This window comes from Prionailurus bengalensis, chromosome A1, assembly GCF_016509475.1.
Source record: "Prionailurus bengalensis isolate Pbe53 chromosome A1, Fcat_Pben_1.1_paternal_pri, whole genome shotgun sequence".
Lineage (NCBI taxonomy): Eukaryota > Metazoa > Chordata > Mammalia > Carnivora > Felidae > Prionailurus > Prionailurus bengalensis.
The window spans coordinates 179,990,086-180,004,519 of NC_057343.1; the positions used below are offsets into that span (position 1 = coordinate 179,990,086).

At 52.0% G+C, this 14,434-nt stretch overlaps 1 protein-coding gene across 1 annotated transcript; it reads right to left on the bottom strand.

Annotated features, from left to right (window-relative positions):
* Positions 1-7,153: 7,153 nt before the first annotated feature.
* On the bottom strand, positions 7,154-10,948 carry FOXI1 (forkhead box I1). The gene is made up of 2 exons (XM_043596166.1): positions 10,320-10,948; positions 7,154-8,838 (listed from the first exon to the last, which is right to left on the bottom strand). The coding sequence occupies exons 1-2, from the start codon at positions 10,894-10,896 to the stop codon at positions 8,279-8,281; spliced, it is 1,137 nt and encodes a 378-aa protein (XP_043452101.1). The 5' UTR covers positions 10,897-10,948; the 3' UTR covers positions 7,154-8,278.
* Positions 10,949-14,434: the final 3,486 nt, after the last annotated feature.

Genomic DNA, 14,434 nt, shown 5'->3' on the forward strand with positions numbered 1-14,434 from the left:
TAAAGGTTTCTAAAGCTCATTCATATCCAATATCCAAACTCGTGCTTATTTTATAGAAGGGGAAACCGAGGCTTGGAGGGAGGGGGAGTGCTTTGAAGTGTGCAGTGATGAGTGGCAGGAGTCAGACCTGCAGCCATGGCTGTGGGTGAAAGGGCAGTGCTTCGGGGCAGATGGGAGCTGACTGTCCTTCCCGGGCTCTCTGTCACAGGGAGTGCAAGCAGTGGCTCTCCCACCCCATCTCTCTGAGCATTTTCTCCAAGGTTAAGCTGGAAGTTAGTTGTCCACAGGAAATGTAAATCTGAGGCATGCCTGGGTCTAAGAGATTGGCAGATGCTGCCTCATTTATTTTTTCCGGTGCTATGTGCTGGGAGCCTTGAGGATTGTTCTGGATCCTGGGAGCCATAGTTGGGGAAGGGGGTCCTCAGGATCCACGGGGCTCTGGGAGGAGCTGGTAAGTGTGCTGGTCCACACTGTGGACAGCATAGGTCCTTTGAACCCCAAAGATCGTATGCTGAACATCGGTGACGTGTGCAAAACACAGAGGTTGGGGAGAAGTCTGCCATCTCCTCACAGGCAAGACATACGAGGTTTCCAAGGCAGTCAGTCCATCCCAGCAAGGATCCAGAAGGCAGGCAGTGTGCCTGGGTAAGGAATGGCCCCATGTCACTGCCCCATGCTCTGGCCATTAGATAGAAAGGAACAAACATGTACAGCACGACCTAAATTGTATATCCATTTCCTCACTGCTGGGTCATTACAGACCAAGAGCCGCAGCAGGGGAGCGAGATGGGGATTACTCAAAGAGACAGACTCTCCTGACCACCTCCTGTGTGCCAGGCATTTTCAAATATAAATTCTCATTTAATTCTTGAAGGCTATGGTGATGGTAAGTAATGTCTAAGATTATGAACTCTGATATCCCGACTCTAGCATTTACTAGCCTGTGATGTTGGCCAAGTTACACTCTCTGATTCTTTGTTCCTTGTCCTTAAAACTAGGCTGACAATTACTTAAAAGTTGGTTGTGCAGGTTAAATGGGGTCCTCGGTAAAAAGCACCACATTTGATACCCAATCAATGTGAATTCCTTGACCCTGCTCTGACCTACCAAATGAACATGCCCAGGGCAACAGAAGCAGGAAGCATGGGATAAAGATCTTCTCCATCACCTGTCCTCCAATACTGGAAGCCTTTGCAGACGAGAGACTCATCATTGGCCACCTCAAGGACTAGAGTGTCTGGTGCCAGAGAAGAGGGGTATCTTGTAGTAAGAGTTGGCTAACAAAGGCCATTTGACCTCTGTAAGCAGATTCTTGTGTCCAGGGCAGGAGGACATGTTCAGTTGATCTGTCATCAAAGGTTATGGAATGATAGCTCCCTGGGCATAGTGCCAACATTGTTAAGCATTGGAGGGTGCACTGGATTAAATAGCATCCCCCCAAAAATTCATGTACACTCAGAAACTCAGAATGTGATGTTATTTGGAAATAAGATATCTATAGATATAATTAGTATAGTTAAGATAAGGTCACACTGGGCCCTAAACCCAATATGACTATTGTCCTTAGAAGAAAAGGAACCCCCCCCCCCCCCCACACACACACAGAGAGAAGAGGCCATATGAAGAGGCAGAGATCGGAGTGATGTGTCTACAAGCCAAGAAAGGTCAAGGATTGCTGGTGGCCGGAAGTTAGAAAGAAGCAAGGAAGGACTCCTCCCTAAAGCTTTTGGAAGGAGTCTGGCCCAGCCCATACCTTGCTTTTGGGCTCAGCCTTCAGAACTGTGAGGGAATATGTTTCTGTTGTTTTCATCTGCTCAGTTTGTGGTAATTTGTTATAATAGCTCTTAGAAATGAGTGCAGGTTCTTCTGAGCCACAGAAGGAGTTAGCCAGTTGAATGAAGGCTCGGTGATGTCGTTTAAGTAGGAGGATGTGACTTAGTAATAAAAGCTACTGTTTACTGAGTGATTGCCTGGTGCCTTACCGTCTTATTTCATTTATTTCTCATGGCGACTCTGCGGGGGTGCTAGTGTTATTCCCTTTTTACAAGCAAGGAAACTGAGGCTCCAGGAGGAGGTCACACAGATGGTAGATCTGAACCCAGTCTGTGTGACTCCAAGACTGTGTGGTTTGCACCCAAGAGGGGTTCCAGGAGCTAGTGCCACAGAGGAGCGTTCTCAGAGACTTCCTGGCCCGTGGCTGTCAACCTCACTAGTAGCATTTGAGGTCAGAACCTTGGGCTGTGCTTCTTGTAGATCTGCAGGAGGGGCCGGGAGCTTAAGCTTCCTGGAGCTTAAGGTGAGGGGCACACAAATTGCAAATCCTTCTCTCTTGCCCTAGCACCTGGGTTAGGCTGGCCTCTAGCCTTGCTGCTGCCTCCTGCTGACACTGGGGGTGGGTGGGGCATAAGCTGGGAGAGTTGGGTTCTTTTAAAAACGACTTTTGTTGGTTTCATGTCTTTCTTATAATAACAACAAATTACATTTAAAAAATAGAAAATATAGGCAAGGAAGCGCAAGGTGGGGGGCGGGGGGGGGCAGGGCAGGGAGACTATAGAACCAAAGAGAAAAAAAAAAGAAAACTTCGATCCATTTCAAGATGGTTATTAACCTGATCAGATACCTTTCCAAATCCCCTTTCTTCTCCCCTCCTTCTTCTCTCTGTCCCCCTTCCTGTGTTGTTTTCTTTCTTTCTCACTGGCACTCTTGATCTTTTTCTACCCCTTTCTCTGTGTGTGTTTTGATCCATACATTTAAATACCCATAGCATATATTTGCATACATAGGGCATGTGACATACGGTTTTATAGCTTGCTCCCAGCCCCTCCCCTTTCAGTGCGCCGTTTGCACCTTTCCAGGTAGATCTGCAGGATCTGGCTCTTCCCTTTTATCAGCTATGCATGATCCCGTGATTCTCGAGTGCCGCTGCTTATTCACTCGAGTTTTTTGTTCACGAACATGCAAGGTATTCCACTGCTTGACTCAGATGAGCCTCCCCGACATGGACATACTCGCACAGACAACTGCCTGCTCAGCTTCAAAAATAAAATTCCCAGGAGAGAAATTCCTAGGTCAAAAGAGATGCACATGAGACACTTTCATGCACATTCTTGAAATCGTCCCTAAGAAGATCTCTCCGCCTGTTCTCCCGAGAGTGCGGGACGAGGGCACCCGTTCCCTCCCATGTGCAGCACAACAGCTATCACATGGTTAACGTGTGCGTGGTGGACAGGGCAGGTCATTCTTGCTTGCTTTCACATTTCTTTAATCATTAAACAGACTGGGTATCCTTTCCTATGTGCGTTATCTATTTACTTTTCTTCTTGGGTGAAAATAGATTTTCTACTGGCAAGGACTTTATCTCAACTTGTCAGAGATCTTCCCGTGTTCGGGTTGCTAAATTTTTGACGTGTATGCTGTACTACGTCCCTCCGTGTGTCCCTTTGATGGTGGCTGTGCCATCCAGACACATGCCATTTTTAAATAGTCAACTTTGTAAGTTGTTCTCTTACAGTTTCTGCCTCAGCTGTCGTGCAAAGCAGGGGCTCTGTCTGTGAACGTTCTGGGAGCTCAGGCTCTGCCTGTGCACGTTCTGGGAGCTCAGGTTGTACCCTAAAGCAGGAGGGGCTCTGCTTCCTTCACGGCTGCATTTCACTCCTGCGTGCTGAACCACTTGCATTTCCCTCTCTCTTCCCCCCGGCCTTTGCACATATTCTACCTCTGCCTCAGGGGCTCATTCCTTCTCTCTTTCCTACTGGGGAAAGAGGAGAAATCCTACTGGGCCTTAAAGACCTTGCCCAAGTGTCATGGACTCCAGTGAGCCTGCCTGACCCCCTGCCCTGTGTTAGGTGCCTCCTCTACGCCATTCTGTTGGAGCACATGCCACAGGCATCGCTTGCCTGTCTCTCTGCCCGCCAGCCCACAGGCCCCTTGAGATTGGGCCCGTGTATCGCTCACTATTAAATCTCCAGACCCCAATGGTCCTCACCACATAGTAGCTGCTCAATAGACATTTGATGAATAAACAAATCCATGAATGAGTTGTAGACCTGCCCAATGTCAATGTCCTCCAGCCAAAGGCCACCAGGGACACACCTGTGGTTGAATAAGTTGGAGAATTGTGGGCCTCTCAGTGAGAGGGTATTAGAAAGGACTAGGCACTTCAGGAAGGGTGTCAGGAAATGAGGCTTTGCTCTGGCTCAAATGCTACCAGGAGGAGGTGGGGGCAAGCCTAAGATTGGGCATCTCAGTAAATTTTGCCTACAGGGAGGGAAGACCAGACTATGGCTGGAGTTGTAATTGATAAAGAAGCAGTAGCCCCTCGCAGGAGCCAGGATGGGGGACGTTTGGTCATTTTTGTAGCTTGAACACTGTCTACGTTTTGTCTGTGTTCACACACGATTACGGAGGGGTTCGTTTGTGTCTTGATCTGTCTTTGTCGCAGAGTGAGTGGCCCTGTCTGATGCTGATGTTCTGAGAAATTGTTCATGTTCAGGAGAACACAAGCCTGGCTGTGAATACCAGGCAGGGTCCCTGGGTTTCTGACCAGCTGCCCACCTGCTCAGTCACCTGTCAGCACCACCACTCCTCCCACCCTGGTCTGGCCTCCATCTTTGCCGTTCACCTCATGCTCTTGCCCACTGTCAAGACCGGCTCCTGGACAGGGTTTGATACGGGTGGTGGGGGAAACATGTTGAAGTGCCAAGAATCCTGGACCACATAGGAAATCAGCACATTTGTGCCCGGACGTGTGTGCTATTATTAATGGGCAGCATGACGTTGGTCCAGCCCTCTCTCTCTCTGAGGGTTCAGTTTCCTCATCTTTGAAGTGATGGCCTTAGGACCAAACTTCTAATAGGTCCTTTTGTTCCACTCAGAAGGGGACTGAAAAACTTCATTATTCTCTGACAGAGGCATATAAGTTTTTGTTCCCTGTTGAAATGAATGGCTTCTGACCTCTAGGGACAAGTGTAGGGGTCAAATGCACATGTAAGTGTGTGTGTGTGTGTGTGTGTGTGTGTTGAGGGGATGATTTTCTGGCACTTCTAAACCCCACGATGAAGCAGCCCCCATGTTGCCCATTCCTAGGGTCACCTTTCAGTTTGGGAACTTGGGAACATGAGTATGGGGAGGGGGAGCCAAGGGTGGTCCTTTGATTCTTGGCTCTAGTCTCACCTCCTCCATGCAGCCTTCCTCCAACACACAGCAAGCAAGCCCTCATCTCAGACCCTTTACTGGTGTTGGTGGCCATGTGGTCAATGGAGAGCCAGACTATAGTGGGGGGATAAATACAACTTCCAGCCAGAGCTCTGTGCACAGGGTTGAATGCTTGGTGGATGACTGGTCCTCCTTCATCCATCCCTTCCTTGCCCCTTCTCTCCAGCTCTCGTTTCTTCCCAGAGGACGAGAACCAAAAGTGGGGTAAGAAGCAGCCTGTGTAAGCAGACCAGGACGTCCTCCTCTTGACTTGGGCCTCTTGTGAGTCCTTTCCTGTGAGCTCCCGGCCTGCTACCATGAACTCCCCACGTTCAAGTGTCACAGTCCAGTGGCAAGGTCTTTGTGTTGTCACAGCCCTGCAAACATTCCTTTCACTGCTGTCCCCACTAGATTCCTGGCTGAAGAGGAATGGAGACTTGAGTGCTGTGGCCTCGATTCTAAACCAGCACCTCCCACCCTGCCAGGCTGGTGTCTCTGGGCCCCTTCCCACCCTGTGCCTGGCTAAGACTGGACCCGTGGCAGGCTTGCTGGGGAAGGGGTGAGGCCTGCAGAGCAAGGTGCCATTATCAATACAGAGGGTGGAGGTGCAGAGTCAGCTGGGGCAAATTTGGTGGCATCTAGTGTGACAGAAAGTCCTGGTCAGGGCTTCAAGACCTGAATTTCAGCTCTGCCTCTGCCCCATCTCCCTGGTGACATTTGTGAAGTCCCTTCTTCCTCCAGCCTCACATTTCCCATCTGAGCAGCGAGGGCACCACCACTGTATCTGCCTCTACCGCCAGAAGTCTGGCTCCCTGTGGAAAGGGATACCCCAGGAACGAATCTCAGGGGTCTCTAAAGAAGCCTGCTTTTTCTCTTTGCAGCTTTCCTCATTTTGCTGTCTTGTGGCGAAGCTGGGCTTTCAGCACTAGGTGCAGTGGGTTAGAGTTTCAGCCACAGCAGCATTTGAATCCTGGCTGTGAGTCCTGGATCAAGTTACAGAATCTCTCCAGGCTTCAGTTTTCTCATCTCTAAAATGGAGATAATACTGTTGGTTTCATTGTATTATTCGAAGGATTAAATGCAATAAAACAAGCCAAGTCCTAACACAGCGCCTGACACATAGTAAACCTTTCATGAGTGCTATTATTATCATCATTATTATTGCTATTGTTGTTGTTTACCACCTGACCTCTGTCACTCTAGGGAAAGAGAGCCCCTGCCAAAGTCTGAGTGGGCAGCTTGGCATGGCTCATGCAGGTGGCCAGGGAGCCTGGGTTTGAGCCTTCTGCATGCATGCCCCAGGCGGAGACTCCAACTAGAAGCTTCCAGCTGCCATGGACAGGTCCTTCAGCATGCACTGTGCCAGCAGCCCAGGGAATCGCCAATATACACACACATGGGCTGCTGTGAGCATAAAAGAGCTCCCACCTGCACAACACTTGGCCAGGTGCATGCCTAGAGCCCTCAGTGAATCATAGCCAACAGCACTGTTGTCATTGCCACTAGGCGTAGCCATGTCCAAGGTGCAGGAGTCAGACGCCCTGGGCAGGGACAGGCTGTGGACTCCAGGCAAGTGGTTCAACCATCCTGATCCTCAGTTTTCTCCTTTGTATAATGGGACCAGTAGCACCCCTTTCACAGGGTTATGAGGGGGATTACACAGAGCACAGCTATGAGGGTTGCTTGAGCTGCAAAGACAGTCATGCTCAGTTCCGGTTTTGTGTCCAATATGGATGGCTTCCTTCATGCACTTACCCCATCCCTGCAAGTGCCCCTCTTTTCACTGGGGACATTTGTCCCATCTCCACGTTGGTGGCGAGGAAGACAGAATCCTCGACGCCCATTCTTTCTCTGTCTCCTGGCCCCAAAACCTTCAGCTCCAGGCTGCACTTGGCTCCATGACTAGTCGACCAACAGCTAAGAGACAGGAAAACTCAAAAGGAAGGGACATGCACAGTGTTTTTTGTTTTTGTTTTAATTAAAAAGAAAATAAGAAAACAAAAACACTTCCCAGGGTATGCTGTGATGACACATCACGGGCGTGTAAATACATATAAAAATGAGAAAAAATCCCAGGAGCTGCAGGCATGGACCCCTGTGCAGTGGGCTATAGGTCCCTCCCTTGAGGCTTTGTTTCCTCAGACGTTCACCTCTCCCGGGCTATAAAAAAGGAAGCGCTCATTCAGCCTTGTTTCTCTTGGAAGACTCAGCCACTTTCAGCTCACTGGTCCATGACATGAACACAGGAAGCTGGGCTTTACAAGATTTTGTAAGTGGACAGTGCTGGGGTGGGGGGCATGGGGTACGTGACTCCTCTCCCTGCCCTGCTCAAGGTCTCTGGGGCTGGGGAAGTGATGTCCCCCTGTGGGGAGAGGTGGGACACACTGTCCTTCAGGGGCATGAGCTTGGGCTTTCCTCCTGAATGGCAGCAAAAGAAGTGCTTACAGGTAAGTTGGGAGCCCCAGAACAAGGACTTGGAGTAGGACTGGATGTGCCTGGGGCCAGGGCTAAATTTTGATGGACAGCCATAGGGCAGTGGATGTGCTTGCCTTATAAGCAGCTGACACACTGACCTGCCTTGACTGTTCAACCAATTGCTCCATTCCTGCCTTTGTTCACCCAAACTCTGGGGGTCATACAGACCCAGACTCGACTCATGACTCTGTCACTTACTAATCTGTATAATCCTGTGAAGTTCCTTAGCTTCCTAGAGCCTCAGTATCCTCATCTATTAAAGGAGGAGATTCATTTGAACCCCACAGGGTAACTGTAAATAGTAAGTGTGATCATGCCTTTAAAGAGCCTAGCATAGCACCTGGCACATAGTAAGTACTCAACAAATGGCTGCCATGATTACTGCTAGCAGGAGCACCAGTATTTCCACTGCAAAGTTGGTGAGTGTGTGTGTGGACGTATGTGAGATAAACAGAAGGTTTACACAATGTTCTAGGGGAAGGATGAATTGCTCTGAGCTTCCTGTGTATGCCTGGGTAGTTGAGAGTCTTGGACCACAGCGATGCTGGCATGGGAGGCCTCAACTGCTTTCCTCCCATGCATGTCCATGTGGTTCAGGAGCTGTTCTGTTCTAAACCTCAGTGCCCTCCCTGGGGTAGAGGACACTGTTTGTGTTGATGCTGTTGTAGAAATGAGGGCTGAACTGGTTGAGGACAGAGCCTCCATAGCCGAGAGCGTTGGTGGGCATGGGGTTGGCCCATTCGCCCCCGCCCCCATGGCTGCTGAGGTTGGTGAGTGGGGTGTAGGAGCTGAAGTTCAGCAAGTTCTGTCCCATCTTGTCAGTGGGCTCAGGGCTCAGTCCTGGTGTTGCCACAGGGCGGCTCACCGGGCTCGAACCGCTCACATAGGCTGTCATGGTGGAGAGGAAGTTGTTGAGGCATGGGGTACCCGACGGGGGAGGTGAGGACTGCTTCTCTGGGGAGCTCGTGGTGCCTGGTGACGCACTGTCCAAGATGTCCTGGGCCTCTGCGGTCTTTGGGCTTCCCGCCAGGAGGCTGCTGTCTGTTTTCTCCGAGGCCAAGGATCCCGTGCTGGAGGAGACATCTGATTTTCTCTTCCTCTTCCTGCGGAAGTTTCCGTTATCGAACATCTTCTCACAGTTGGGATCCAGGGTCCAGTAATTCCCTTTGCCTGGCACAAAAGTGGGAGAGGTTAAGTAGAGAGATGGACAAAATGCTCTGCTCCTGTTTCTGTGTAGCGTCACAAACTAAACACCAAAGAAACACACGCAAAAGGCAGAACAAAAGGCAGGGAGAGAGACACAGAGGAATAGTGTACAGGAAACACAGGGATCTTTAGCTCAGCTCCCTGCTCACAACTGGGCCCTCTGGGAGCACAAAGGCGTGAGTCCTGAAAGTGCTTACAATGCGGGTCTCTGGGAGACGTTCAGGGGCTTGGGGAATGGAGAGGGAGGGGCTCCTTCCATTGCTGATGTGGAAGAAAACTAAGGAAACACTTCAGGGCTCCCTGAAAGTTTTGGGCATGGAGTCCAAGGGTGCACTTGAGTCCTGGCTTTGCTCCTAAGTGGTGGAGGGACTTCGGGCAAGCCTCAGTTTCCTAGTCTGAAAAGTGGGTCAGTTGTACCAGTCCCTTCTTCCTCAGGCTGACTGTGAGAAAGGGCTGATTGCTAGACGTGTAGCTGGGCTGCATCACCATGAGGTGCTGTCCAGAGGTAAGGCCTGAGCTCAGCCTGTGGGTGAGGCCAGTCATTGGACTGGACACTTGCCTTCCCCTGGGGCCCCAATAGTTCTACCCTTGCTAGCCTCAAAGTGGGTGAAGGTGGGGGCTCTGAGCCATGCCCTGGCTTCCTGTGGGGGAAAAAGAATGGACTTCAATTCAGGGAAATGCATAGCTGAGTTTTTAACGGCCCTGTATGGCCATTCTGTATGGCCCTGAATTTTAGAAAGTCATCATTAAAAAGGAAAAGTTCACAGTCTTTGGTGGTAGAGAGACCTCCACTCAGCCTCAGGCTCCGCGGCTATCCCTCCATTCTGTGTCACCTTAGGCAGGATGCCTGTAAGTGTCAGTCTCCTTATCTGTACAATGGGTTTAATAAGAGCTATCCTGCAGGGTTGCATTAAAGAAGGTTATGTACAGCAGGCAGCACAATGTGGCCCATGCTTATTCAACAAAGTTAGATCTTCTCCGAGAAGGCTGGGGGTGCACTTGGGCTTGGCCTAGTCCAACTCACCCCAAGGACTTTCTATGAGCTGAGGGGTGGGGACTCAGATTAATCATAACAGTTCCTATAGTCTACTGGGTGCTTGTTAGCACCAAAATCCCTGCATACATTATCTCATGACCCCCATCACAGGCCTGGAAAGGAGCCACTGTTACCTTCCCTACTTTGCAGGTGGGGAAACTGAGGCTCAGGGACCTAAAATGCTGGAAGTCGCTGGCTGGTCCGTGGTCCAGCCAAGGTCAAAACCCAAATCTGCCCCCTGGGCTCTCCCAGTCTCCTTCACTGACAACCTTGAGCCCCTTGTCTTGGGGGGACACAGCCATATCAGAACTGTCTAGAATGGGGTGCTGGTTTGGAATGACATGAACCTTCCTTGGGGGCGTCGGAGGCTTGCCCCACCCACTCCACACTGCGCCCGCAGCCCCCTTACCCGGGTCGTCCTCATCGCGGGGCACCTTCTTGAAGCAGTCGTTGAGAGACAGGTTGTGGCGGATGGAGTTCTGCCAGCCGGCCTTGCTTTTGTTGTAGAAGGGGAAGTTGTCGGCCACGTACTGGTAGATCTGGCTGAGGGTGAGACGCTTGTCGGGCGCCCCGTGGATGGCCATGGCGATGAGAGCCGAGTAGGAATAGGGGGGCCGCACCAGCTTCATCAGCTCCTCCTGCGAGGGGATGGGCAGCCAGCCCAGGTCGCCGCCCCCCAGCCCAGACATGCCTGGCAGCAGCTGCCTCTGCACACCGTAGGCCTGGGGCAGGAAGGGGCTGGTGTTGGTGCCCGACAGGTAGGGTGGTGGAGTCATGGCCGGTCCATTGAGCCAGAGGTAGGGATTGGGGGTGGCCCCGTACTCGCCGCCCCCCTCGAAGGAGGGGGGCCGCTGAGGGCTGGGCACGCCCTGTGGATGGAAGAAGTTCTCATAGTAAAGGCTCATCTCGGGGGGCTCCTGGCCGATGCTGGGGAACTGGGGGCTGCAGCGAGGTGGGGAGGGCGCCGGGAGGTCGAAGGAGCTCATGCTGGGGCTGGTCTCGGCCGGAGCCACCTGCCTGGCACCTGCACAGGGGAGCTGTCCCTGACAGGTGCTCTGCTGGCCCAGCCTCCCACTTATACCCCTGCAGGCTTGGCCTGTGGGCCCCACCCAGGGGCGGCCACCTGCTGCAGACCCGCCCCTCCTCCAACAGCCCTGAGAGCCAAGGGGAGGGGGCCTCCTGGCCAGGCCCACTGCGCGTGCTCAGACCGGTGCTGTAGCTGATGTCCACAGTGCCCAGGGTGCCCCTCTTCCTTCTCTCTCTTCCCAGTTCCCCTCGCCCCCTTATCTCTCTCCTTTCTCCTCATCACCTGGTTCGCCTTGTTTCTCCTTCATTCTGTCTCTCTTCCCGTTGTCTCCTCACTTGTCTCTCCCCTTTCCTCCCCTTCTTTCATTCTTAATGTCCTCTCTGCATCTCTTTCTCTCCTTCCCTCCTTGCTGCCAAATTCTTTCCCTTCTCCTCCTCCCCCTTCTCCGGATTCTGTCTTTTCAAAGCACTGTTCTGGACACCTCTCCTTCCCTTCCTTCTTTCTCTCTCTGAGTTTGTTTCTATCTCTTTCTACTTCTCTGTCCCCTCTTGCTCACCTCCTGTGTGTTTCTGCTTCTCTCAGCTCTCTTTCACTCCTGTCTCTGTCTCTCAGTTCCTGTGTGTCGCTTTCCCTGTCCCCTGTCCCCTCTTCTTGCCCACCCTGACCCCTCATTCTCCGCCCCCTCACTCAGGCTGGATGAAGCACTTTACGGGAAGCCACATCTTTGGGTCTTCTGAAGTGAAGACACACTTTCTGGAGTTTCAGGAAAGAGCCTGGCCTTGGAGAATCAGAAGAGCAGAAAGGAGCCTGGCCAGAGAGGGCAGCTGGTCGGCTGTAGGCGCCCTGTGTGCACCCACACACACCACCCAGGGCAGGCAGGCTTGACAGGGCTTGTAGACAAGCCTGGGGATTGTCCCGGAGGAACAGCAGGGCCCATCAAGACAGTGACCAAAGGAAGAGACTGTGAATGGTCTTCTGGGGAAGATGAGAGAGAACTTGCACTCTGAAAGTTTCTTTCTGCCTGCAGGGGCCAAGCAGGCCCCCCGGGCCACTATCTGATCAAAGGCCTTTCATGTTTCAGATTGCAGCCCCCCCCCCCCCCCCCCCCCCCCGCCCCGAGAGCTGAGGCCTGGAGGAGAGCCCTCCACCCCTCAACTCACCATTCTCCTCACACCATCTCTGCCTCAGGCCCTCGAAGCGGGAGTCCAGCTCTCCCTGCTTCTCCGTGTTACGGTCGGTCCCTCTCCTCCCTGGGCTTCGTTCTCCTCCTGGAACTTAGAGATGGCTTGCCCCAGCCTTCCTTCATCCCAGGCAGGCTCTCAGCTTGAGGGGAGGGGAGTGGGCCCCTTCTCAGAGGGTAGGCAGCTGTCCCTGAGCAGGCTTTAGTACAGCCTGAGTACTTCTCTCTTGGATCAGCAGATTGGAAGAAAGTTCCAGTCCGCTTTCTCTGGTCACCACTTCCCTCCTGCCCTCTTACCTTCCTTCTCCCCATTCAACTTTGTCTCACTCCTCCAGACCCCATGTGCCTGAAGGGGAAGAAGGAGGTCACTTCCTGTGTTAGCTGGAGGGGCCGCCTCTCAGGGAATCCCTCCTTCCCCGGCTGTCTGCTCTCCTCTACAGCTGTGTCAGGAGACTGACGTGTGGGAAACCTGAGGGCCATGGAATGCATCTCGTTTGCAGCATATTAGTGCTTGGAGGATGAGTTCAGGTAACTGGATGGGAGGGGGTCCTCCCAGGTCCTGAGAAACCACCTGTCCCCACTGGGGAACAGTGGATGAAGTGACTCCAAAAGGGCTTGTCTGCCCAGGTTAGGCATGGGGTAAGCATACTGCACCTTCTCTCAGAAGAGTAAAGCAAAGGAGGCCCCATTTTTGTTTCAAGTTTCTCTGCTGGGCCTGGCTTGCTGGGGGGGGGGGGGGGGGACATGACTCTTTAAGAAACAGTCACATTAGAGACCACCAATACAGACCCCAGGTCTGATGGTATAGCTAACTGTACAGCCAGACCCTGCCATCTACAGCTCACAGTCACAGCACCCCAAGTCATGTGACAAGTTCACAGTCAAGCTGGTCAGGAGCTCTTCTCCTAACCCCTTCATCCACCTTTTGCCTATTGCTGGGAGAGTCATTTTTTTTTTAATTCTTTTTATTAAATTTTTTTTAATGTTTATTTATTTTTGAGAGAGAGAAAGACAGAAAGAACATGAACAAGGGAGGGGCAGAGAGAGAAAGACACAGAATCCAAAGCAAGCTCCAGGATCCGAGCTGTCAGCACAGAGCCTGATGTGGGGCTCGAACTCACAAATTATGAGATCATGACCTGAGCCAAAGTCGGACGCCCAACCAACTGAGCCACCCAGGTGCCCCCCCACAAATTTTTTTTAATGTTTATTTATTTTTTTGGGAGAGAGAGACAGCAGAGGAGGGAGGGGCAGAGAGAGACAGGGAGACACAGAATCTGAAGGAGGCTCCAGGCTCTGAGCTGTCAGCACAGAGCCGGACGTGGGGTTCAAACTCACAAGTCATGAGATCATGACCTGAGCCAAGATCAGACATTTAACTGACTGAGCCACCGAGGCACCCCCTGTAGAGGCACTTTTTTGAGGAAGCTCACCCAAGCCTCCCTGTTGCCCCTGGGCCTTGGTTCTTTCCACTGGAGATCAGAGAAAGCCTGGCCTGTCTTAGGAGTCCTGGCCCCATGTGCAGCCGACAGTCCTGAGTCCTGTGGCTGCAGCTCACAGCCTCTCATGTCCTCCCTCACCTGGCCACAGGATCAGGCCGTCAGGTCAGGGGTGCCCAGAGCTTCCCAGAGGCCCTTATCCCTGATTTTCATGAGCATTGCTGTGGTCTTCAGGGTAGGTGACAGGAGCTGGCTGTTCCTATCCCCAGGGGAAGTTTGGGAGTTACAGCCCAGATGCCCCCTGACGAGTCCTAGAGCCTCTGGGAAAGGTATCAAATGTCTCTATAAACGAGGGTCATTTTGTGGAGGAAATTATTTCAGGCTTTTGAATTTCCCACGAGTGGAAATCCTAATCTGAGAAACTTAAAGGAAATAAACAAAACGTTGGGCAGGTGTGGCCCTAGGGCAGCTTAGGGAGTGCTGAGGCTGAACTTTTCCTTCCAGAGGGAGGCCTCTGTGAATGAGAATGACCCCGAATTATGATATCTGGGATGGAGCAATAGAACATGAAAAACTCTGGGCTCTGGGCTTCTGTGGAGCTGGGTTCCAATCCCTGTCTTGCTATTGGTAGTTGTGTGATCTTAGCCACATTTCTTATCTTACAAGGTCTCGCTTTGCTTACTGTTATATGGAGCTGCACGTCAAAACTGTCTCGTGGAGATTATACAGGAAAAAGTGATGTGATATGTATAAACCGTAGAGCCTGAGATCTGGCAACTCCTGGACGACAGGTGTTGTCAGGGAGGTGGCTCTGGGCAGGAGGCCTGGTGTCGTCTCCTCCAGCCCAGGTTTCACCATTGGCTCTCACCTTGGGAAAA